The sequence below is a fragment of the Dermochelys coriacea genome, chromosome 2 (genome assembly GCF_009764565.3).
Source record: "Dermochelys coriacea isolate rDerCor1 chromosome 2, rDerCor1.pri.v4, whole genome shotgun sequence".
Classification (NCBI taxonomy): Eukaryota; Metazoa; Chordata; order Testudines; family Dermochelyidae; genus Dermochelys; species Dermochelys coriacea.
In genome coordinates, this window is record NC_050069.1 from 30,099,239 (window position 1) to 30,125,452 (window position 26,214).

Genomic DNA, 26,214 nt, shown 5'->3' on the forward strand with positions numbered 1-26,214 from the left:
CTATTGGTACTGTAACAGAACATCAATGCCCTTAACACCTTCCTGATCATCTTTATTTCATTTGTCCAAAGAGAACTGGCAGTCACCAAAGAACTATTACCCGATTGGTCAAAGAGTGGATGTATCTTCCGCAGACAGCCAGCAACAAGGTGATGCACATTTCCCACAGGCAAGGTGATGCTGTCATCCCCCTCAGGGGTTCACATCCCCCTCTATCATTCACACTTTCTACCTTCTGACCTGCCTGGATTTAGTGGTAAGGAGCTTTGCAACCAGGGGTCATTAGGAAAAGAATTACCAGGATCCCAACTAGCCATGACATTGCTCCTACTTGAGCTGCTTGTTGGAGGGAGAGTTCAGGCAAGAAGGGAGAGGCTTCGCCTCACTGTGGAACCATGCCTGGAACATCCCTGGGCACCTTAAGAGATGCATTGGCTTCCAGTGGCCTTGGTGTGAGGAGCAACAGCAACTGGGAGTCCTGGTCCCTCAAGGATTACATGGATGGGCCGTTGTCATCCCACAATCAAGGACGAAGCTTGAGGCTGTCCTGAAGAAAGCTATCTGAGCAAAAAGAAAAGGAGTACTTGTGGCACCTTAGAGACTAACAAATTTATTTGAGCATAAGCTTTCGTGAGCTACAGCTCACTTCATCGGATGCATTCAGTGGAAAATACAGTGGGGAGATTTATATACACACACACAGAGAACATGAAACAATGGGTATTACCATACACACTGTAACCAGAGTGATCACTTAAAATGAGCTATTACCAACAGGTAGGGAGGGTGGGGGGAGGGAAGAAAACCTTTTGTGGTGATAATCAAGGTGGGCCATTTCCAGCAGTTGACAAAAACGTCTGAGGAACAGTGGGTGGGGAGGTGGGGGAATAACATGGGGAAATAGTTTTACTTTGTGTAATGACCCATCCACTCCCAGTCTCTATTCAAGCCTAAATTAATTGTATCCAGTATGCAAATTAATTCCAATTACAGGCCTGAGAGTGGCTATTCTTCAACAAAATAAAACTTCAAAAACAGACTCCAACAAGAGACTGCTGAATTGGCACACCTTGATTATCACCACAAAAGGTTTTCTTCCTTCCCCCCACCCTCCTGCTGGTAATAGCTCGTCTTAAGTGATCACTCTCCTTACAGTGTGTATGGTAATACCCATTGTTTCATGTTCTCTGTGTGTGTATATAAATCTCCCCACTGTATTTTCCACTGAATGCATCCAATGAAGTGAGCTGTAGCTCACGAAAGCTTATGCTCAAATAAATTTGTTAGTCTCTAAGGTGCCACAAGTACTCCTTTTCTTTTTGCGAATACAGACTAACACGGTTGCTACTCTGAAACCTGTCTGAGCAAAGTATATCAGAGACCTGAAGAGGAAATCAGATCAAGGCAAGGTCTTTGAAGTTACCTTGAAATGGGATGCCCGCAGCCACTTCCTTTGTGGACTCTTGTTTCATCCACAGGGCACACCTCAACTGCATCTCAGCAGATCAGTCCGACACGGCAACTGGGACAAGCAATGCTGGACATGTGGATATGAAAATGAGACCTTGCCCCATGTCATGTGCTGCTGTAAGCACCATTCCAGAACATGGCAACTTTTCATAGAATCATAGAAGATTAGGGTTGGAAGAGACCTCAAGAGGTCATCTAGTCCAACCCCCTGGTGGTCAAAGCAGGACGAACCGCAACTAAATCATCCCAGCCAGGGCTTTGTTAAGATGGGCCTTAAAAGCCTCTCAGGACGGAGATTCCATCTTTTGCAGAGGTAACCCATTCCAGTGATTCGCCACCTCCCTGTGAAATAGTTTTGCCTATTATCTAACCTAGACCTCCCGCACTGCAACTTGAGACCATTGCTTCGTGTTCTGTCATCTGCCACCACTGAGAATAGCCTAGTTCCACCCTTTTTGGAACCCACCTTCAGGCTAGTATCAAATCCCCCCCTCTACAGACTAAATAAGCCTCAGCCTCTCCTCATAAGCCATGTGCCCCAGCCCCCTAATCATTTTCATTGCCCTTTGCAGGACTCTCTCTAATTTGTCTATATCCTTTCTGTAGCGGGGGGCCCAAAACTGGTTGCAATACTCCAGTTGTGGCCTCACCAGTGCTGAATAGAGGGGAAGAATCACTTACCTTGATCTGCTGGCAACACTCCTACTAATGCAGCCCAATACACCATTAGCCTTCTTGGCAACAAGGGCACATTGTTGGCTCATATCCAGTTTCTCACCCACTGTAATCCCCAGGTCCTTTTATTCAGAACTGCTGCTTAGCCAGTCAGTCCCCAGCGTGTCGCAGTGCATGGGATTCTTCCGTCCTAAGTGCGGCACTCTGTACCTGTCCTTATTGAACCTCATCAGATTTCTTTTGGCCCACTTCTCCAATCTGTCTAGATCACTCTGGACCCTATCCCTCCATTGTGTGTACCTCTCCCGCACAGTTTAATGTCATCCGAGAGACACTATTTTGCCACAAAACCATGCAGAATGGATTCATTAAAACAATTCTGGCATCAATGGGAACAGTTATAGTTAAATTATCTATTCTGGACTCCAGTCTGAACCAGATTGCTGTCTTCACTGAAGCACAAGAATGGAAAATGAAGAAATATGCCCCCTTGGCTGACACCACGAGGAAATGGGAATACTCCACTACTGTTCATGAGATGTTTGTCAAAGCACTGGGCACTTGGGACCCCAAGAATAAGACTGTGCTATGGGGCTGTAGGTTGTCCAGATGCTATGTCAAGCTAATGTGGCGGTTGATGGTTTCCGATGCCATACATTGGTCAAGGGACATATATATTGAACACATTACTGGATGCTGTCAACATGAAGATAATATGATCCAGACCACTAACTGTGGAGTGATTGTGTATTATTTGAACTGGTTTAACTAACTAGCATATTTTTCTATGTTATATTCTTAACCACTAATACTTGTCTGTTTTTTACATTGGGCAATTATTGGCTCATACAATTTTTCTTTTTTTTTGTTCATTTCCAATATACTATCATTTTTGATTAACATGAACATTCAAGGCCAGGCTATTTATAATTTGTATTCAGCAATTTATGTGTTCTATAATTTTTAAATATTCTCTTTAAAAAGTTTTAATCAGTTCCGATTCTTTCTCTCTCTCTCTCTCCACTTATATTAGTATTTTTATTTCCAAAGTACTTTTTACAATGGGCAAATATGGCACCATATTACTTTTTCTTGTACCCATGTATGCCACCCAATTTTCTCTCTTCTCTTTGTATTAGAGTGGAGGATAGGTTTTATATTATATTTAGATGTTGCTGTACAGAGGATTGAGTGCTTTGGGAAGTGATTGCTTTAGTCTTGGAGATACACAGGACTAAATATAGTCATAGCTTTCTCTATGACTTCCAATACATTTCTAGGTGCTACTCAAAATGCTGGCATTTTAAGCTCCTTTATTAAATCATAGAATCATAGAACTGGAAGGCACCTCTAGAGGTCATCTATCCAGTTCCATTCACTTGTGTCAGGACTAAATATTTTCTAGACAGTTCCTGACAGGTGTTTGTTTAACCTGTTCTTAAAAATCTCCAATGATGGAGATTCCACAATCTCCCTAGACAATTTATTCCAGTGTTTAACCACCCTGACAGTTAGGAAGTTTTTCCTAATGTCCAACCTAAATCTCCCTTGCTGCAATTTAAGCCCATTGCTTCTCGTCCTATCCTCAGAGGTTAAGAAAAAAAAAAATCTTCCTCCTCCTTGTAACAACCTTTTACATACTTCAAAACTGTTATCATGTCCCCTCTCAGTCTTCTTTTTTCCAGACTAAACAAACCCAATTTTTTTAATCTTCCCTCAAAGGTGATGGTTTCTAGACATCTAATAAGTTTTGTCACTCTTCTTTGGATTCTCTCCAATTTGTCCACATCCTTCCTAAAATATGATGCCCAGAACTGGATACAATACCCAGTTGAGGCCTAATCAGCACAGAAAAGATTGGAAGAATTACTTTTCGTGTCTTGCTTACAACACTCATGCTAATACATCCCAGAAGGCTGTTTGCTTTTTTTGCAACAGCATTACACTGTTGACTCATATTTAGCTTGTGGTCCACTATGACCCCCAGATCCCTTTCTGCAGTACTCCTTCCTATGCAGTCATTTCCCATTTTGTATGTGTGAGTGATTGTGCTTGCTAATTGAAGTACTTTGCATTGGTCCTTATTTAATTTCATCCTATTTATTTCAGACCATTTCTCCAGTTTGTCTAGATCATTTTGAATTTTAATCCTATCCTCCAAAGAACTTGCAACCCCTCCCAGCTTGGCATCACCACAAACTTTATTAGTGTACTCTGTATGCCATCATCTGAATCATTGGTGAAGATATTGAACAGAACCAAACCCAGAACTGAATCCTGCAGGACCCCACTCATTATGCCCTTCCAGCATGGGACCTCTTCATTTTAAAGACTGCTTCTGTGTCATCTTCCTGCTTTGTCTTAGCAAATGAGATTGGCTGGGACACAAGCAATTTATCCTGAGCACCTCCAGAGCAGCTTCCAATGATCTTTACTGTTGGGTTTAGGGGGAGAAAAATGTTGAGCTTCAGCTCATGCTACAAAGCCTGTCTGTTCCCTTAGGCTTTCTTTTGTGTGGATGGATTGAAAAAGGAGAATAGGCTCATATTTCACATCCACAACATGTAACTATAATAGGTGGTCAGACACATTCCATAAAAAACAAGATGGACTTCTTGGACAACAGCACATGTGAAAACTCCAAGGAGGCTGAATAATGATCAATCACAGTCCTCTGCGTCTTCCTTTGAAGGAATGACTGGATCTGTTGTCAAGCAGATCCAACTATATGTTAGCTTCCACAGATTAGTGTACAGCCCATTATGATCAACCGTATCAAACAATGCTGAATGATCTAATAAAAAATCAGCGGGACACTTGACCCATGTAAGAAGAGGATTATCAAGAAACGTTATAAATGCAGTGTCCATGCTGTGCTATGCCCGGATCTCAGCCTTGATTATTAAAAAGAGAAAAAAGATGACTAAATGATGTTTCCAAAACATTAACTTGTCAATTTAAATTTATTTTGTTATCATACATGTTACCTTGATCTGCACATCTTACATGAGTGTAGTGGTATAGGGTGTTTCAGAAAAATGTTGATATTGTAAAAGGTTAACACACTTTTTGTCTTTGAATCGGTAGATAATACTTTTTTTGCCAGCTATGGAAGAAATAATTCTGTTACAGTTCTCTGTGTAGTGACACAGTAATTATATACCAGAGATTATTTTGATTTTATAATATGATAAAGATTGTCCCTAAGGCAAACCAATGAAGCTCTTTAGGGGTACCCTTGTGAGGACAAGAACCTGGATCAACACAATTTTAAATGTAAAAATTTGAAAAATTTTGTTCTGACAGTGTTGAAATATTTCACCTTCAATTTATAGTTCTGATTAATTTTGAATTTGATATTATACAACAATATTATGTTAATATTATATATTTATTACCTATATGTAATTCATTATGTTTAATGATTTAATATAAAATTGAAGATGAAATGAAATGAACCAAACTGGTAAAGTCAAAATGAAATGTTTTGATCCCCTTGAATACAAATTTTCAGAATTTTCATTTTGTGGCAAACTTCAAAATTTCAGCTTTTTGTTAAAATTTAGAATTGGAGAAAAAATGTCAAAATGTCCCATAAAACAGAAATTCCACCTCTAGTTGTTGTATTTAACTTACAAAATACATTTCTTCCAAAGTATCACATGCAGCTCTTTACTAGTTAAGACTTCATGACTATTTAAAATTGAATCATATTCACTTTGCCAAACACAAAGCCTGAATAGTTTCAATACAGGTAGTAGAGAGGTATTTGAATTGGAAGAGGAATGCGCAGTATCTGAATGTAAGATGGTAACTTTGGCTGGAACAAAATACTGGCCAACAGAGGAATACCTGTGTATTTAGGAATAAACACGACATGAAACACCTGGAGCTCATGTATAACTTTCATTGTAATAATGGGACTTGTGAGCATGAATCAAAACATAATGTAGAGTGTCAAGAACAAAGCATGGTCCAGTAGTTAGGGCACTAGCCTGAGACTCTGGAGTCCTGGGCTAATTCTCTGCTGTTCCATGAACTTTCTGTGTGATCTTGGGCAAGTCACTTAGTCTCTCTGCACTGTATTTTTAAAGGTGTTTAGGCGGCTAAAGATGCAGGCAGGCACGTGGTGGTATTTTCAAAAGTATTTAGGTGCCTAACTCCCAAATAACACCTAAGTGCTTTTGAAAATCTCACTTGCAGTATATCTGTATCTCAATAGGAACCTACATACTTTTAAAAATCCAGCCCTGGATGCTTCTGTTCTCCATCTGTAAAATGGGGATAATAGGGCATTTTCTTACTGCGGGAGTTGTGTGGATTAATACACTAAAGATTTGAGGTGTTCAGATACTATAGTACAAGGTACACAGTACCTTGGATAGACAGTATACCCCGCGTGCGGATAATATACAGAATGTGCCTCTTGATTCCAGTTGTTAGGGAAACCCAGACACTTGTCATAGGTTTACCATTCATGAGTTACATGTCATATTTATTCATGGAATAAAAAGGCATATTCATTGTCTCAATGACTTATACATATAGTATCTGAATATGAGCATGTTTATAAAAAAGCTTTTTTTTCCTCTTTAAAAATAAGGATTTTTATCAATCTTCAAAAACAAAAGAACTCCACATCTTCAGCACTGATGGTATTTTCTGTCTCCCCTCCATTAATTATTTTTATTTCATTTGTCTTTTATAATACAGGTTATCTGGAATGAATATACCCCCTCCAATTATCAGCAACAAAAACTGGCTCAGACTTCATTTTGTAACCGACAGCAACCACCGATACCCTGGATTTAGTGCTCCCTATCAAGGTATATTTAATAAAAAACATTTTTTCATTCCAGAATGTTAAAAAAGAGGGGAAGGGGTTGTAAACATAACTGCATTTCACATTGAGAGAAATTTGCTAATCTATTATAAATTGATAGTTCAAACATGAATAAATGATAATTCCCCTGCTGTGGGAACAACATGATCATTATTAAATTACAGTATAGACTAAAGTAGATAGTTGCTGTGCAATTGTTTAGCATTTAAGAGGAATCTGGAATTCTGAAAGGTAGTGTGTAATTGATACTGAAACAACACTTCTATCCTAAAAGAACATCACCCACTGTTCAAAATGATATAATACTGCATGTTTGTAAAACAGTGGAAAAGAACTGCATACTAAATGGAAATTTTATCAAGTACATTTCTGGGTGCACTGTGTTTATTATTGAGGGTTTAATTAACCTTGTTAGGATTCTTATCTATTGCTTTTATGAAAAAGCATAATTTTGAATAAGTAGAGTAAAAGTATCTGAGACATTAACTTGGGCATCTCACTGTTTGAAACAAGACAATTATAAAGATGAAGCACTTATGAAAATGTAGCTTCTATAATGTTTGGTAATAGTATCTGCTTTTTCACAACCCATTATTGTAAATAATATGTTTACAGTTTCAACTGGTCTTCAGGGAATAGTAACCCTTGTTATAGATAAATTTTCCATTTATCTGTTTAGAGAACTTTCATACAGGATGAGCAAAAAGATTTTAGCTGCAGTATCTTTTTTTTACAATTGTTATGACAATCCTACACATAATTATGCTTGGAAGAAAAGTTACACATGTGCATAAGTGTTTGCAGGATCAAGCCCCATCTATTTGATTTTTGATGAGCCTTATATTGCAACTAAACTAGGATAAAGACATATATATTCCTGAAATACAGTGTGTTTGGACAGGTAGTTTATTATTGGAAGCCTTTTTTGTAACTTTGTGTGGCAGCCTCAGATACCAGGCCTCAGATACTCAAGAATAGACAGACTTGAATCTGACTTGCAGTTCAGCAAACTAGAATGTGCACCCTGGTCTCCTCTAGGTTATGGATCCCTGGCATGTTTACTCTAACTGAATTTAGGTCAAATGAGCATTCAAAAAAGAGGAAAGAAAAAAATGACAATAAAAATAATTTGAGAGTTACATTCTCTAGAAAATGCAAGATTTCCATAACACAAAAAAATACAAAAAAAAAAAATTATAGCATCCTGCATACCAAAAATCCCTCTCTACTGTAAACTAGCTAGCTCATGGGACTGGTAATAGGATATGATCGAATCTTTCACAACTCGGTCACTATACAGAGCCAGTCCTAAGTTGGTAGTGATGAACTATCTGATAATTGTTGTGGTGGCTTATGTAGAATGAGATGAGTTGGTGCTCTCAGTCCAGTTTTCAAGTGGACATGTTCAAGCTGACACCGTTGTTGGCATTGTTGGTAGAGATGCCAAGGAACAAATGAACAAGGAGAATGAACTGCTAGAGTTGTTCCCACCACGTTGTGTTTGAGGGACACAGAGAATGTGCATATGCAATCTGAACATGCTGCATTTCTATCATTCCTCTTTATCGATTAAATGATGTGCTTCACTTTCTAATGGTGACAGTCTGGAATTCTTTACAACTAATAAAGTTCACTTTAAAAGCAAAATAGAAAATGAAAACCAAAAAATTATAAAGTGAGGTTCCCTTGAAAATTCATCAGCTGTTCTCACATAGTGAGATCTGAAATAATACAGTAGTTCCCCATACCTGAGAGAGAAAATGCTTTTAAACTTAGGGGTGGGAAGAGGGAGGACGGGCTGTCAGATAAAGGGAGAGAAAACTGGCAAGTGAAAAAAGATAAATAAAATTTAAATTTAAAATAAATAAACATGCAAACATTGTCACAAACGAACCATGATGAATGAGAATGGAGAAATGCAGTAATGTGGACAGGAAAGGTATGGTTCAGAGCCAGTGATAGCTATCACACAAGTTTAAGCATATAAAACAATCCTTACCAAAGAAATCTCATATATTCATTAAAAATATTTTCTGTGATAGACCAACCAGTTTCTTGAAATAGATAATGCTCATTTTCTGACAACTTATTTGATGGGTAACTGTATTTGTGATGAAAAGAAAACTCTCCCTGGGGCTTTAGATTCTGTAGCAAGTAAAAACATGCAGTTCCAAACCATTACACTGAAGCGCAATGAAACAGAAATATGAGTTTTAGGTGTGGTGGTTTTCCATTCATGTTTTCCCCTACTCAACTCTGAAAGCTAACCATCAATCCTTTCAACATCCTGTAAGTTGTAACATGGCTGTATTGTTCCTGGAATTGCTATAGTAACTGCATTGCTAAAACCTACCCATTCTCTGCAAAACTCCAAGTTCTCAGATACATTACTATAACTTTCTACTGTCTTCCCTCCCTGCCTCTCACCAGTCTAATCCTTCCCAATCTTATCCTTCCCACATACTAGCACTACAACGGACATCTTGCTGTCATGCCACTCCAATCACACTACCCTCTACTATATCTCAGTATTATGAAGTTCAAAAGTTTCACCCCTGCTGGGAAGATTTGAATTCTACAACTGTTCATTGGTCAAGAATTCCCAGACAGTGCTTGCCCATATCTATTTAATATCATATTTATTCATACTGTCACATAGAATCATAAAAATGTGGAGGTGGAAGGGACCCCGGGAGGTCATCAAATCCATCCCCCAGAGCTGAGGCAGGACCAAGGAAACCTAGACCAGCCCTGACAGATATCTGTCCAACCTGTTTTTAAAAATTTCCAGTGATGGGGGATTCTACAACCTCCTTTGGAAGCCTAGTCCAGAGCTTAGCTACTCTTATTCAGTGGACAGGGAGACCAATTGATCACAGTCCTCTTTATAACAGCCCTTAACATATTACAGATTATTATTAGGTCCTCCTCAGCCATCTTTTCTCAAAACTAAATATGCCCAGTGTGACCCAGGGTGCCTGGGGTAGCCCTCACTGAAAATGCCAAGGCCAGGGCAGGCTGCAAAAGGAGAGCAGATTCTCCCAAAACTGGTGGGTAACCTGAAGTTTGACTCACCAATCAGTCACAAACTGTAATTCTGATCTTCCACACTGGTTAATAAGAAGTCAAAAAAAGAAATCGCACAGCTCCCTTATTGCATTCCAGTTCTCTGGCTCTCAATCAGCACCTAGGTCCAGTGAAGTGAGAAGTTGTTTAAAAACCTCTGCTCATTATACAGCTCTGAACCCCAAAGGGCCAGCCACATTGCCAGGTCAATATTAGGTTGGTGTTACCAAAAATACTACACTGCCAGCCAATCTTTTAGTGTCTAAAACTAAAGTTTTATTATAAAGAAAAAAGAAATAAAAAGAAGCAGTGACACACAGAAACTATCAAAGTCTATATATCAGGTTCTTAGCAGTACTGGTGAGTTTGCTGATCATTCAGTCCTTTGTTCAGAGCTTCATTTGAAAGCTTACCTTCCAGAAGTAAGAAGCAGGAATGAAGACAAAATGGAGATGATGTAGCTGCCTTTTATGTTCTTTTGCTATGTGGCTTGTACGACCAGTGACACAAAGACAAGCTTCACAGCACATGGCATAGAAAAGCCTTACAGTTCTGTCTATAAGCATACCACATGCCTTGCTGACTCATAGATTCATAGATACTAAGGTCAGAAGGGACCATTCTGATCATCTAGTCTGACTTCCTGCACAGCGCAGGCCACAGAATCTCACCCACCCTCTCCTACAAAAAACCTCACCTATGTCTGAGCTATTGAAGTCCTCAAATCATGGTTTAAAGACTTAAAGGAGCAGAGAAGCCTCCCTCAAGTCACCCATGCCCCATGCTACAGAGGAAGGCGAAAAACCTCCAGGGCCTCTCTAATCTGCCCTGGAGGAAAATTCCTTCCCGACCCCAAATATGGCAATCAGCTAAACCCTGAGCATATGGGCAAGATTCCCCAGCCAGATACCCAGGAAAGAATTTTCTGTAGTAACTCAGATCCCATCCATCTAATATCCCATCTCAGGGGATTAGTCCTATTTACCCTGAATATTTAAAGATCAATTACTTACCAAAATCCCATTATCCCATCATACCATCTCCTCCATAAACTTATCGAGTAGAATCTTAAAACCAGATAGATCTTTTGCCTCCACTGCTTCCCTTGGAAGGCTATTCCAAAACTTCACTCCTCTGATGGTTAGAAACCTTTGTGTAATTTCAAGTCTAAACTTCCTGGTGGCCAGTTTATACCCATTTGTTCTTGTGTCCACATTGGTGCTGAGCTGAAATAATTCCTCTCCCTCTCCTGTATTTATCCCTCTGATATATTTATAGAGAGCAATCATATCTCCCCTCCCCTTCTTTTAGTTAGGCTAAACAAGCCAAGCTCCTTAAGTCTCCTTTCATAAGACAAGTTTTCCATTCCTCGGATCATCCTAGTAGCCCTTCTCTGTACCTGCTCCAGTTTGAATTCATCCCTTTTAAACATGGGAGACCAGAACTGCACACAGTATTCTAGGTGAGGTCTCACCAGTGCCTTGTATAATGGTACTAAAACCTCCTTATCCCTACTGGAAATGCCTCTCCTGATGCATCCCAAAACCGCATTAGCTTTTTTCACAGCCATATTACATTGGCAGCTCATAGTCATCCTATGATCAACCAATACTCCAAGGTCCTTCTCCTCTTCCATTACTTCTAATTGATGCGTCCCCAACTTATAACTAAAATTCTTGTTATTAATCCCTAAATGCATAACCTTACACTTCTCACTATTAAATTTCATCCTATTACTATTACTCCAGTTTACAAGGTCATCCAGATCCTCCTTTATAATATCCCGATCCTTCTCCGAATTGGCAATACCTCCCAGCTTTGTATCATCTGCAAACTTTATTAGCACACTCCCACTTTTTGTGCCAAGGTCAGTAATAAAAAGATTAAATAAGATTGGTCCCAAAACTGATCCCTGAGGAACTCCACTGGTAACCTCCCTCCAACCTGACAGTTCTCCTTTCAGTAGGACCCGTTGCAGTCTCCCCTTTAACCAATTCCTTATCCACCTTTTGATGTTCATATTGATCCCCATCTTCTCCAATTTAACTAATAATTCCCCATGTGGCATGGTATCAAATGCCTTACTGAAATCTAGGTAAATTAGATCCACTGCATTTCCTTTATCTAAAAAATCTGTTACTTTTTCAAAAAAGGAGATTAGGTTGGTTTGGCACGATCTACCTTTTGTAAAACCATGTTGTATTTTGTCCCATTTACCGTTCCTCATAGCCAGAGGCAGATTAAGGTTTCCTGAGGCCCTGGGCCCGAGCAAGTGGTAGGGGCCCTTCCCACCCCTTTTACCTGAAACCCACCCCTGGCCCCACCCCATTCTGCCCCTTCTCCCATGGCCCCCGCCCTGTTCAACCCATGGTCCAGCCAAATTCTTCCCCGCTCCGCTCCAGCCCTGCAACACATTTGCTCCTTTCTGCCCCGCATCCTGCTGCCCCAAGACAAGAGAATCTCTGTCCCCCCTCCACGTCCCCGGGGCCACAGCAGGGAGTGAGAGCTCCTCCAGTCCCGGGGCCGCAGCCATGGTCCAAGCACTGGGGCTTCCCTTGCCATCTCCCGCCCCTCCTGCCCGCCCAGGGGACTATGGTTGAGGCGCTGAGGCTTCTCTATCCCACACACCCGGCATTTCTGCCGGGGCCCCGGTTTGGGTGCTGGGGCTTCCTCTGGCACCCTGAAGCTTCTGCCAAGGTTCTGGGTTCATTTGATAATCCACCACTTCTCATAGGTCAAGATTTCTAAACCTTTTATCGCAGTGGTGGGCGACCTGCAGGGTAATCTGATTGTGGGCCGAAAGACATTTTACTGATGTTGACTGTCTGCAGACATGGCCCCCTGCAGCTCCCAGTGGTCACGGTTCGCCGTTGCTGGTCAATAGGAGCTTTGGGAAGCGGCGGCAAGTACCCTGATGGGCCGCAGGTTGCCCACCACTGTTTTATTATTTCTCTGCTCTCCTCTGGTCTTTTTCCAATTTGTTCACATCTTTCCTAAGATGTGGTGACCAGAACTGAACACAGTACTCCTGCTGAGGCTTCACCAGTGTCAAGTACAGCAGGACAATTACCTCCCATATCTTATATACAACACTTCTGTTAAGACGGCGTTATTAGCCTTTTTCACAAATTCATCACATTGTTGATTCATATGTAGTTTGTGATCCACTGTAATCACCAGGCCCTTTTCAGCAGTACTATCAAGTTATTCCCCATTTTGTGGTTGTGTATTTTGTTTTTTCTTCCCAAGTGAAGTACTTTGTACTTATCTTTATTGAATTTCATCTTGTTGAATCCACACCAATTGTCCAATTTGTCAAGGTTGTTTTGACTTCTAATCTTGTCCGCCAAAGTGCTGGTCTATGATTCCCTGGGTACTCTTTGTTCCCCTTTTTAAAGATAGGTACTATGTTTTTCCTTCTTCAGTCCTCTGGAACCTTACCCATTTTCCAATAATTCTTGAAGATAACTAGTAACAATTCCAAGATTGTTTCAGCTAGTTGCTTATGTTCCCTATGATGAATTTCATCAGGCCTTGTTGAGTCAGATACATCGAACTTATCTAAATATTTTAACCTGATCTTTCTCTCTTTTAGGTTGCACTCCTTTCACCATGTTAATATTAATAGTGTTATCTGTCCATCATTAACCTTTTTAGTGAAGAATGAAGCAAAATAGGCATTAAACACTTCAGCGTTTTTCATGTCATCAGTTATTAGCTCTCCTTCCCTGCTAAATTGAAGATCTATACTTTTCGTCATCTTTCTATTGCTATTAATGTATTTAAAGAATTTCTTATTGTATTTTATGTCCCTTGGTAGGTGTTAAGTCACTTCATGACTTAGCCTGTCAGATTTTGGCCCTATGTGCTTCTGTTAATTTTTTAAAAAGAAAAGGAGTACTTGTGGCACCTTAGAGACTAACAAATTTATTAGAGCATAAGCTTTCGTGAGCTACAGCTCACTTCATCATTAGAGCATAAAGCTTATGCTCTAATAAATTTGTTAGTCTCTAAGGTGCCACAAGTACTCTTTTTCTTTTTGCGAATACAGACTAACACGGCTGCTACTCTGAAACCTGTTAATTTTTTGTACTTCTCCTTAGCAATTCATCCATGTTTCCATTTTTATGTAGCATTCCTTTTTGATTTTCAGGTCATTAAAGAGCTTGTGATGGAGCCATATTGGCCTCTTACTATTCTTCCTGTCTTTCCTTTGCATCAGGATTGTTTGCAGTGATTCCTTTAATAGTATCTACTTGAGCAACTGCCAGCTCTCCTGAACTCCTTTATCCCTCAAATTTTCTTCCTATCAGACTTTAGCTACCAGTTTTAGGAGTTTGGTAAAGTTGACTTTTTTGAACTCCATGGTCCTTATTCTGCTTCTCTCACTCCTTCCTTTCCTTAGAATCATGAATCTATTATTTCACAATCACTTTCAGCCCAATTGCTTTTCACCTTCAGAAATGCAACAAATTCCTCCCTCTTGGTCAGAATCAAGTATAAAATAACTGTCCTGTTTACTTCCTCCACTTTCTGAAACAAAAAGTTGTCCCCAACACATTCCAAGAACTTTGTATTTTGCCAAACTACATTTCCAACTGATGTCTGGGTAGTTAAAGTCCTTTGTTACTACCAAGTCTTGTGTTGTGGCTCTTTCTGTTATGTGTTCTACACAAGCCTCATCCTTCTTGTCCTCTTACGTCAATATTTGAGAGCCACCATCTCTTTTGTCTCTTTTTTCATCAATCTTTTAATGTTCTAGCATTAGTCCTATTTTATTATATTATTATTGTATTAGACCTATATTTATTATAGTATATTGAATTGCTGAAAGCCTTTCCTTACTTCCCTCTGCCTCCTCTTCCCCTTTCTTGGCACTATATACTGGTGATGATTATTCTTTTACAGTATTAAAACTATATATAAAGCAGTAATCTGATGTTGGCTGAATTCCCAGCATGATCCTTCTCCAGTTAACATTCTTTATCATAGAAACCCAATTTTAAAAAATAAAGAGCGGGAATATACCCATTAACTTGTCAGAGAAAAATACAGACACTTTTTTTAAGGACATGCATGTAAATATACGTGTAAATATGAAGCAACATGTGGACTGGTTATTCTATTTAGTGGTTGACAGTGACTCGTGGATTTAAATTGATGTAAAAACAGAGCTTTGGATGCTTATCCTAAATTGCTTGGACTGTTTCCTTTTTCATATTACTATTTTGTTCTTTGTTTCCCCCTCTTCCTTTTTATTCTTCACTCGTGCCACCTGAGCTGGAGCATGAATGAACACAGTACAGAACCATGCAGAAATTCAAATATCTGTCTCAAACCCTAAAACAAAAAATACATGTGGGCTTTGTGTGTTTGCTTTTTCTTGACAGCTGGCTCAAGGATTTGACAATGGGATACAGAGCCTTTTACTTCATGGGTCACTAGCATGGATGTGGGCCAAGGAACATTGTCGGTTCTAAGCAGAGACTGAAAGCTGTTATTATCTGATCTGTAATCACTCTTAAACTAGTTGATGGTCTTTGTCCAGTTCCTGGTTTTTTTTCTTTTGACAACCTCACAAAAACTGCTATAACAACTAACAATAGTAGGCACCCTTGTTGGAGAACTCATCAAAGATGCCAAGGATTTATTGTATATGTAGAGTGACCTAACCACCCTGGGGAATGGTCCCTCAAAGAGTCTGACACAATGGGGAGTTTATGATAGTTGTTGATCATGCTTTAACTTTTCTGGTTCATCAGAAGACGTAAGCTTCCACAGCTGTAAATATCGCACTTTTTTTCAGACATTAAAGGTTTGCCTACGTGGGGACACTCAGAAAAGTTAAGAAAAATTTAACTAAAGCTGTGACAATTAATGTACTTACATTAAATCACATCAAACTCATGTGTGGATGCTGTCACTCAGAAGTAAAGTAGTTTAATTCTCCTCCATCAGGAGATATCCCTGTATGCTCCTCCAAGGAGTATTAAGCTACAGCAAGCTAAGGATTTGTCTACTCTGAAAACACTACAGCCACATAGTTGAACCACTGCAGCTGCACCACTGTAGTGCTTCAGTGTAGACACTGCCTACACTGTTGCCATAGGTATTCCAACTCCCCAAAAAGCAGTAGCTAGGTCTGCAGGATAATTCTCCTGTCAACCTAATGCTCTCTATACCAAGGGTTAGATAAGTTTAACTGCATCACTCAGAGGTCTGGCCTCAGTTTTTGTCTGTACAGGGAAGGGAGTAAGGACCAAGAGGCCTTCCATCCCCTTGTACCAGACTCAGTAAGGTAACAGTCCCTGTACAGTAGGAAAAGTAGGCACTGCTCCTGAGGGTCACAAGTCACTCTAGAGTTAGATGGGAAGGGAGTGGTGATGGCAGGGAAATGGTGCTACTCTCCCCTCATACTGGTCTATGAACCTGGTCAAACATAGCAGGAAGAACAGGCTGCAGTACCATCCAAAATGTGTATTCTGCCTACTAACTGGGAAGTCATGGGATGAGGTACAATCCCTCTACTAGTTCGACCTGGGTGATCTGGCTCAGTACTAGCCACCAACATGGGCCTCTGCCTAAATCACACATTATATTTGATTTTTTTTAATCTGTTGGAAAAGCACTATCTTGCCCAACCACCATGACTTCATTTTTTTATTTAAGTAACATTCTCCATTCAAAGCCATTGAATAACTTTTAGGATAGTTATTTTCCCTTCAAGTTTTTTCTTTGGTGGACTGCAATTGACCTTCACCCTCTGTGAATGGAAGATGATGTTCCTTGAATAGATCAGCAAGTTAATAGAGCATCAGACTCCGATGAAGTGAGCTGTAGCTCACGAAAGCTTATGCTCTAATAAATTTGTTAGTCTCTAAGGTGCCACAAGTACTCCTTTTCTCTTTATACTCTATTAAAGTTTTCAGGACAAAATAAAGATGTAACTGTAACTGTTTGACAGTATAAATACCAGAGGGTAAATTTCTCCCAGGATGAACTGCTATGTCTTGTATTCACAACTTCTGTCTCTTTAAATTTAGCAGGTGGTTTTTGATTGATCATTTGGAAGTGAAATTCTTCCTGCTTAACTTTCAATCTGCTGAGTATTAAGCATAAATACTCAGCATACAAATGCACCCACCCATTTGTTTTTGATTCCCTCCTAAACCTTCTCTTTCTTTTGAACTGGATTTTTTCTAAATGAATGCTCAGAACATTAGGGCTAGTTGTAAAGAAGCACACTTGAGAATCAGGTCTGTAATGATTTACCATGTCAGGAATTAAACGGAGTCTGATTTGACTGGCCCTATTCACTTTGTTTTTCTGTTGGCAGAAAATCCTTACTAATCTTCATTTGTTCAATGTAGAATTATATGCATTTGCCCTGCCAGCAGTTCACTAACCTTTGCTGTGATCCACTGTGGCATGAAATGGCTGATTTCAGTTACTCTGTTCCTGCCCTAGGTGCAAGAACAGAAGGGTTTGGGCAAAAAAGACTTCGGGTATGTCTACACTACAATTAAAAACCTGTGGCTGCCTCATGCCAGCTGACTTGGGCTCTGGGGGCTCAAGCTAAAAGGCTCCTTTATCTGCGGTGTAGATGTTTGGGCTGAGGCTGCAGCCCAGGTGGGAGGATCCCAGCGCCTGGGCTGCAGCCCAAGCCCAAACATCTACATCGCAGTTGAACAGCCCTTGAGTCCAAGCCCTGTGCATCAAGTCAGCTTGCATGGGTCAGCCACAAGTGTCTAATTGAAGTATACCCTTTAAGCTACCTTTGCAAGCTTTTTATTATGGTTATATGTGGGCCTCTATAGGTCTGAGAAAGAGAGCAAAGCCCTAGTGCAGGATCCAGTCATAATTACCCACCACAACCCCCCATTTTTTTCAGTCACACCTTCCCAGAATAGAGTTCCCCCATTATGTAAATATGTACTACATGCTTTGTTCCTAGACTTTGATCTCTCTAGCCTTTTTCCCCTTAAGTAGGATATGGTGTCCTGCTGGACTTTTAAAGGGTTTGTTCCTGTAGCATTCAGAGCCACCAAAATGGTTCATTTGGATAAGTTTGAAATATCTTGTTTATAAGAGGTCAACATATTATAACATAACATAACATACAAACATATTTGGTTTTCCACCAAATGCATCCGATGAAGTGAGCTGTAGCTCACGAAAGCTTATGCTCTAATAAATTTGTTAGTCTCTAAGGTGCCACAAGTACTCCTTTTCTTTTTGCGAATACAGACTAACACGGCTGCTACTCTGATACAAACATAGTATATTCAAATTATTATTATAATAGCCAAAATGAAATACAACAAAATAATAAAATTGAAATAAAATTATTTCCACATCTGAACAAAATATTTCAGCATTATCAAATTGAGAAAGCTGAAACAAAATGTTTTGACTTTCTTACATTGAAAATTTTGTTAAAATTGGCACATTCACGTGAAAAGTTTGGTTTCAACAAGACTGCATTTTCTGATGGAAAACTTCCATTGAAAACTTTTTGACCAGCTCTAGCTTCAAAACTGTCCCGTGGGAGTTATAGAAGATCTTGGAAAGTGGAAGCAAGAAACAAGTTGACTTGGTTTTATGGGAGAGGCTTGTAGGAGAAACTTACTTGACTGAGGTTTGCTGTGTTAAAATAAGCACTGTGACTGAGAACAGTTTTCACCAGATCTGGTTCAATTCCTGTCCCATTATCCCCCTATCCTTCAACTCCCTTTTTTATGTTGATCTTTTTTTGCTACTGTAGTTGCTGCTTTTGCAGTGTGAATGAGGTACTTTGGTGGATTAGCAAAGCAGCCAGGAATGGGGAATAGCAAATTAAATAATCAAGTAAAGGGGCTTGTGTATGCAATTCTAAGTGTTCAAAGTTTTTGGTGCTTTCCTGGACTGAGATCCAAGATTTCTGGTTCCCTTTTGTTTGCCTGGAAATGACATTAGCAGTACAGTTCCCATGGAATCATGATATGGGAAACCATTTATCTGGTGATTAATATCATAGTTTCGTCAGGTCAAAGGGCTACTGTATTAACTTTTTTTCCTCTGGAAACTTGTATTCAAATATTGTCCTAGGTTATAAGTAAAACTTTTTGAATGGTCTTATTCGAGTCCCCATTTGTGCACATCACAGAACCACCATGACATTTAATTAGGGCAGTTAATTCACGTGATTAACTAAAAAAAAGTAATCATGATTAAATAAATTAATCCTGATTAATTGCACCGTTAAACAATAGAATACCAGTTGAAATGTATTAAATATTTTGGATGTGTTTCTACATTTTCAAATATATCGATTTCAGTTACAACACAGAATACAAAGTATACACTGCTCACTTTATATTATTTTTATTACAAATATTTGCGCTGCAAAAATGATAAGCAAAAGAAATAGTATTTTTCAACTCACCTCATACAAGTACTGTAGTGCAATCTCTTTATCATGAAAGTACAACTTACATATATATTTATTACATAACTGCTGTCAGAAACAAAACAATGTAAAAATTTAGAGGCTACAGGTCCACTCAGTCCTACTTCTTGTTCAGACAATCGCTAAGAGAAACAAGTTTGTTTACATTTACAGGAGATAATGCTGCTCGCTTCTTAATTACTATGTCACCTGAAAGTGAGAACAGGCATTCACATAGCACTGTTGTAGCTGGTGTCGCAAGATATTTGCATGCCAGATGCACTAAAGATTCACATGCCTCTTTGTGCTTAGGCCATCATTCCAGAGAACATGTTATAGCAATCTCAGATGATGACCCATGTCATAAATATAAAGGGAAGGGTAATCACCTTTCTGTATAAAGAACTATAAAATCCCTCCTGGCCAGAGGCAAAATCCCTTCACCTGTAAAGGGTTAAGAAGCTAAGATAACCTCACTGGCACCTGACCAAAATGACCAATGAGGAGACAAGATACTTTCAAAGCTGAAGTGGGGGGCTGGGGGACAAAAGGTCTGTCTATTTGTGTGAGACTTTTGCCGGGAACAGAACAGGAATGGAGTATTAGAACTTGTTAGTAAGTAATCTAGCTAGAAATGCGTTAGATTTCTTTTTGTTTAAATGGTTGGTAAATAAGCTGTGCTGAATAGAATGCATATTCCTTTTTTGTGTCTTTTTGTAACTTAAGGTTTTGCCTAGTGGCATTCTCTATGTTTTGAATCTGATTACCCTGTAAGGTATTTACCATCCTGATTTTACAGAGGTGATTCTTTTACTTTTTCTTTAATTTAAATTCTTCTTTTAAGAACCTGATTGCTTTTTCATTGTTCTTAAGATCCAAGGGTTTGGGTCTGAGTTCACCTATGCAATTTGGTCAGGATTTTTATCAAGCCTTCCCCATGTAAGGGGGTGTAGGGCTTGGGGGGATATTTTTGGGGGGAAGATGTCTCCAAGTGGTCCTTTCCCTGTTCTTTGTTTAACACGCTTGGTGGTGGCAGCATAGGGTTCAAGGACAAGGCAAAGTTTGTACCTTAAGGAAGTTTTTAACCTAAGCTGGTAAGAATAAGCTTGGGGGTCTTTCATTCAGGTCCCCACATCTACCCTAGAGTTCAGAGTTGGGAAGGAACCTTGGCAACCCAGCACATGTTGTTCGTTTTAAGAACAGTTTCACTGCAAATTTGACAAAATGCAAAGAAGATACCAACATGAAATTTCTAATGATAGCTACAACACTCAACCCAAGGTTTAAGAATCTGAACTGCCTTCCAAAGTCTGAGAGGAATGAAGTGTGGAGCATGCTCTCAGACGTCTTAAAAGTGCAACATTCTGATGCGAAAACTACAGAACCCAAACTACCAAAAAAGAAAATCAACCTTCAGCTCGTGGCATCAGTCTCAGATGATGAAAATCAACTTGCGTCAGTCCACACTGCTTTGTATCATTATTGAGCAGAATCTGTCATCAGCATGGATGCATGTCCTCTGGAATGGTGGTTGAAGCATGAAGGGACATATGAATCTCTAGCACATCTGGGATGTAAATATTTTGCGATGCTGGCTACAACAGTGCCCTGCTAACACCAGGTGACATTTTAAAGAAGAAGCAAAGAGCCTGATCTTCTGCAAATGTAAACAAAGTTGTTTGTCTAAGCAATAGGCTGAATAAGAAGTAGGACTGACTGGACTTGTAGGGTCTAAAGTTTTACATTGTTTTATTTTTGAATGAAGGGGTTTTTTTCTACATAATTCTACATATGTAAATTCAGCTTTCATGATAAAGAGATTGCACTAAAGTACTTGTAGTACAGTTCAACTATTAATAATCAAAAATAAAAACAAAGTGAGCACTGTACACTTTTGTATTCTGTGTTGTAATTGAAATCAATATATCTGAAAATGTAGATAACATCCAAAATATTTAAATAAATGATATTCTATCATTGTTTAACAGCGTGAATAATTGTGCAATTAATTGTGATTATTTTTTTATCACATCATTAATAGTGATTAATTTTTAAATCACTTGACAGCCCTCAATTGAATGTGTTCCAGCATGATGGATAGTCTCTACTCCACAGAATCCTAGGTCTGGAATAGCAATAGTGTTTCAAATGAAATGGATTGTCAGAAGTGTTTTAAGGAAACATTCTAGGTTAGTCTTGACAGAATTCAGATCCATATATTTTCATACTCCAGATATTGAATGTAAGTTTTCAAAGAATCATAAGTCTGTCTTGTTGTTTATTTGACTCCTGTTATATTTGCTTTCTAGTATTGTCAGCCTTACTGTGACATCCCCCAGCTTACAATCTGGACTGTGGAACTGCTGTGCCTCCTTAACTCTCTAGCTCAGGATATCTCTCATGCTGCTCTGCTAGTGAAAAGCAGCCCCTTCATGCTTTGCTGTTACACTAGTATATGAAGTATATATACTATGTATATATGTATAATATGTATATATGTATATATACACCTAGTATATGAAGGCAAACCCAACAAAGTTATAGAAATGGTCTCCCAGCCACTCATGAACTGTATACTGGGAGATATCTGCAAATCTCCCCAGCTCCAGCCTTGCACCCCATAAATATGCATCTTACACTGCTCAAGACCCTCTTGAACAATGCAAGCTCATTAATTAGTTTGCCGTTCCACCAATGCGTAATGGATATGCACCAGCCTGGTGCACATGAGAAATGGTGCTCCGGGGCTGGAGCACCCACGGGGAAAATTTGGTAGGTGCTCAGCAGCTCCCCGACTCGCGCTCGGCCCCAGCTCACTTCCGCTCCACCTCCTCCCCTGAATGCACCGCCCTGCTCTGCTTCGCCACCTCTGCCCCCGGTTTCCCGCAAATCAGCTGTTCATGTGGGAATCCTGGGAGAGCTGAGAAGCAGGCGGTGGCTTTGTGCTCGGGCCCATGGAGGCGGAGGTGAGCTGGGGTGGGGAGCAGTTCCCCTGCGCACCCTCTGGGTTACCTCTTGCGGCACGGGCTGCCCTCCTCGTGCCCCAGCTCACTTCCACCTCACTGGGACTGAGCGTGAAGTCGCCACTTGCTTCTCAGCCCTCCCAGGCTTCCCGCGCGAACAGCTGATTCACAGAAAACCAGGGGGTGGAGAAACAGAGTGGGGCAGTGCATTCAGGGGAAGAGGCGGAGGTAGAGCGGAGGTGAGCTGGGGCTGGACACGGGGCAGGGCAGGGTGGGGAGCTGTCGGTGGGTGCTCTGCACCCACCAAACTTTCCCTGTGCATGCTCCCTGGAGCAACCACGGAGTCGACGCCTATGGCACCACTTTTGGCCAGTTGTTAAATTTAGAAGCCATTTTAGAACCGGTTGTCCCTCGCGGCGGGAGTGCATCATGGCAGAGATAGTCAAGAATTTCCAAATTGCCTTTTATTAAAAAACAAACAATTAAAAATGCCTAAAATCTAAACAAAATAAATCATGCAACCCAAAATTGTTTTCCAATTTTTCAGATCTGGTAGCAAACATACAAACAAAAAACCCAGTTACTTGCCTACCTCTGTTAGTAAGTTCTATGTCTGGTAGTAAGTTTTTGCAGAATTACAACCTCAAGTGGTATTGTAACTCAGGAATATTTTGACTGAGAAGTAACTATATTATAAATATATTATATGCAGTAGGACAGTTAATTCATGGAGCCAGATTTGTCCACACATAATTAAGCAATCTATTTGGAAACATCTAGAAGATAAGGTGATAAGTAACAGTCCCCATGGATTTCTCAAGAACAAATTATGTCAGACCAACCTGATAGCTTTCTTTGACCGGGTAACAAGCCTTGTGAATAAGGGGGAAGTGGTAGATGTGGTTTATCTTGATTTCAGTAAAGATTTTGATTCTCTCTCGCATGACCTTCCAAATATAGCTGTTTAAACATATGTAAACTAAACCCTTAATTTAGAAAGGGGATATAAATGTTATCCTCAGATAGCTGGTTTACATATATAATGACTCTTTACCCATTTCTCATAAAAAGGCTTTTTGCCATTAATTTTCAGTTCCTCTAGAATATAAATTGAATTGATGAACTACAGAATTAATTTGCAAGAGTATAACTGTCATGGTAAACAGCTCTTGCTGGACTTGAAAAGTGAGTTATTTCTTAAAGAAAAAGAAAGATTGGAGAATAAACACAGGAGCTATACATTATATGCCATTTCTGCACAAAGACTTCTAAATGACTCTATCCAAAGAGCAAAGCAATTCAATATTCTACACACAGGATACAGTCAAGGTTTTTTCTCAACAGCAGGCCAAATTTTTCAAAAGTGAATAGTGATTATGTATGCCTCAAATTTTCAGCACCCAACTTAATATCTTAAAGGGACCTGATTTTCAGAAGGTTCTGAGTACTCCACCCCACTGAAAATCAGGTGTCTTTTAAGGTGCCTCAGTTAAACATCCAAAAATTGTTACCTGAAATCACTAGTTGCTTCTGAAAATCTTGGACGTCACATGATTTTGGACAAATTTCAATGTGTGTTCTCCCACCACAGCCCAAGATGTTTCTTTATAAAATGCAGAATCCAGCCCAACAGATTCCCTGTGTGTCACTCCTTTACAAATACATTAAAGATTAATGTAATACTCAGTCAAATGTCTGCAGGTTATCTGAAATTATTTGACTAATGGTTCATTGGAGCTTACTAGCATAGCAGCTCCTGCTGAGCCAGAGCCATTGTGCCTTTGCACAAAAGAGGTACACTTTATAGTTTAACAGCCTACCTGTTACCTACTCAGTGCTGATGGCATCTATTACATTTGTAGAAGTGACCTCTTTTCTTACAATCTTAAGTACATTTCTGAATAGGTCCTAAATAGCTTCACAAAGGCATTGGTCTCCTAGAGAGTTCTCTGCATCTCACTTAGGATAGATATTTTTATTAAATTTCACCAATTCTTCTACATAACTTTATAGTGCTGCCTAACATTTTCCTTGCTAAAATTAATTGATAAATAAGACTGTATCATATTTAATCTGAACAGAAATAACTCAGATGTGTTTTCCCTTACAAACAATATATTTATTCTCTCAAAAGATGGCCCTCACTTATTCATTCTGAAACAAATACAGCATTAACTAGCTAATGGCAATATGTTATCACTGAGTTCAGTAAGAAATATACTGGTATTCAACTCTTGTCGTATAAAGTGCTTTCCTTTATTATTAAGCTGTATTCTCTTGTCGGCCAGAAAGAGCACTAGAAAATGGAACAATCACTGAAAAGAGAAATTTTATACATATCCTATGCTATGTGAATCATTTGCTCTGAATATATTTGATAACTCTAGATGTGAAGATTATGAAATTGAATAAGGAAATTATTTTCTAAAAAATGTCCATGCATTGCTGAATTACTCTCCATTACTTTTTGGTGGAGGGAAATATTTTAAATAATGGAATTAAATATTGGGGCTTTTTATTCTGTCCTAAGCATCAATCAAATTCAGATATGATACTAATATAAATTGGCAGAGTACTTTTTTCTCTGAAAACATATTTAAAGAAATAGACTTTGCAAGAGCTAAGAATGTTTGAAGGGGAACACATACGTGTTGTAAGAGCAAGCAAAGAAAAATACTGTAGACATTCTTAAGACAATCTTCCTTGTGTTGAGTAAATTAGCTTAGATAAAATTCTTAGGGCACTGGACCATCCATGGAAGTTTTTGGATTAATTTTGTGGGGAATGGTTTATAGAAAGCTAGAGATTTACCAATTCTAGGCTGTATGTAGTTTTTTCAGTTAGATTGCAGTAGAAGAGACTAATGTGAAAAATATTCAAATATCTATCTGATTTTTGTCTCCCAAAATCAAGAAAAATAAATGCCAATATTAGCCTCCAGGACAGACCTAAAGAGCAGCACTCTAAAAAGGATCTATATTAGTTAATTTCAGCTTCTGAGTTATGTCTTCAATTCAAAGTTAGAGGGAAAGAGAAAAAAAATCAAAGTTCAATTTTGCAAATCTGCAAAGGCATGAAAATTGAAACTAGAACCTGGGAGATTACTGGCGTGTGGTGCACTCCAGCCTCAGCCCTGCCACCTCTATTGGACATATCATATACTGTGGGTGCACGTTATATATTTATACTAATTTAAAAGTACTTACCAGTTCTCCTAGAATTCCCCATCTTAAGAATAGGGAACCCTCTCTCAGAACAGTAGAGTCTTTTAAAGAGCAAGCACAGTAATTGCATTATATTATTTTCCCTTGTGTTTGCTTCTGCAAACTAAGGCAAATTTATAGTCTCCATAGATCTTTTTTTTTCCTGATTGCTTACTGTAACTTCAGAGCCCGTCAATATTCAATGAATTTAAATTGCAGTTTCCATAGTGCATTTGTCTATGATGAATTTCATTTGCTATCATGCTGTGCAATTACCTAGCTTTTTGTTAGGTCCTCTGAATTTTCTTACAGTCCTCCCTACTGTCTTCTGACTAACCTAAACAACTTGTGTTGTCAGCAAGTTTTACCAATTAACTATTGTCGTCTAGGTCTTTAATAAATATATAGAACAAAACCAATGCTAGCACTGATCTCATAAGAACACTGCTATTAACCTCTTTTAGTGATGACACCTGGCCATTCATTCTGATTCTTTATATTTAACCAGTCTGTAATCCAGAATTACCTCTTCATGTCTTTTTGAAGTTACAAATGTTCTTGAATAAC

At 39.2% G+C, this 26,214-nt stretch overlaps 1 protein-coding gene across 3 annotated transcripts in view; it reads left to right on the forward strand.

The window, feature by feature from the left end:
* CSMD3 (CUB and Sushi multiple domains 3) overlaps positions 1-26,214 on the forward strand; it is a 1,226,382-nt gene that overhangs the window by 396,778 nt on the left and 803,390 nt on the right. For all 3 annotated transcript variants that reach the window (XM_038390468.2, XM_038390469.2, XM_038390471.2), the window contains exon 6: positions 6,859-6,971. In XM_038390468.2, coding sequence (XP_038246396.1) covers positions 6,859-6,971 — 113 coding nt within the window. The remainder of the gene's footprint in view (positions 1-6,858; positions 6,972-26,214) is intronic.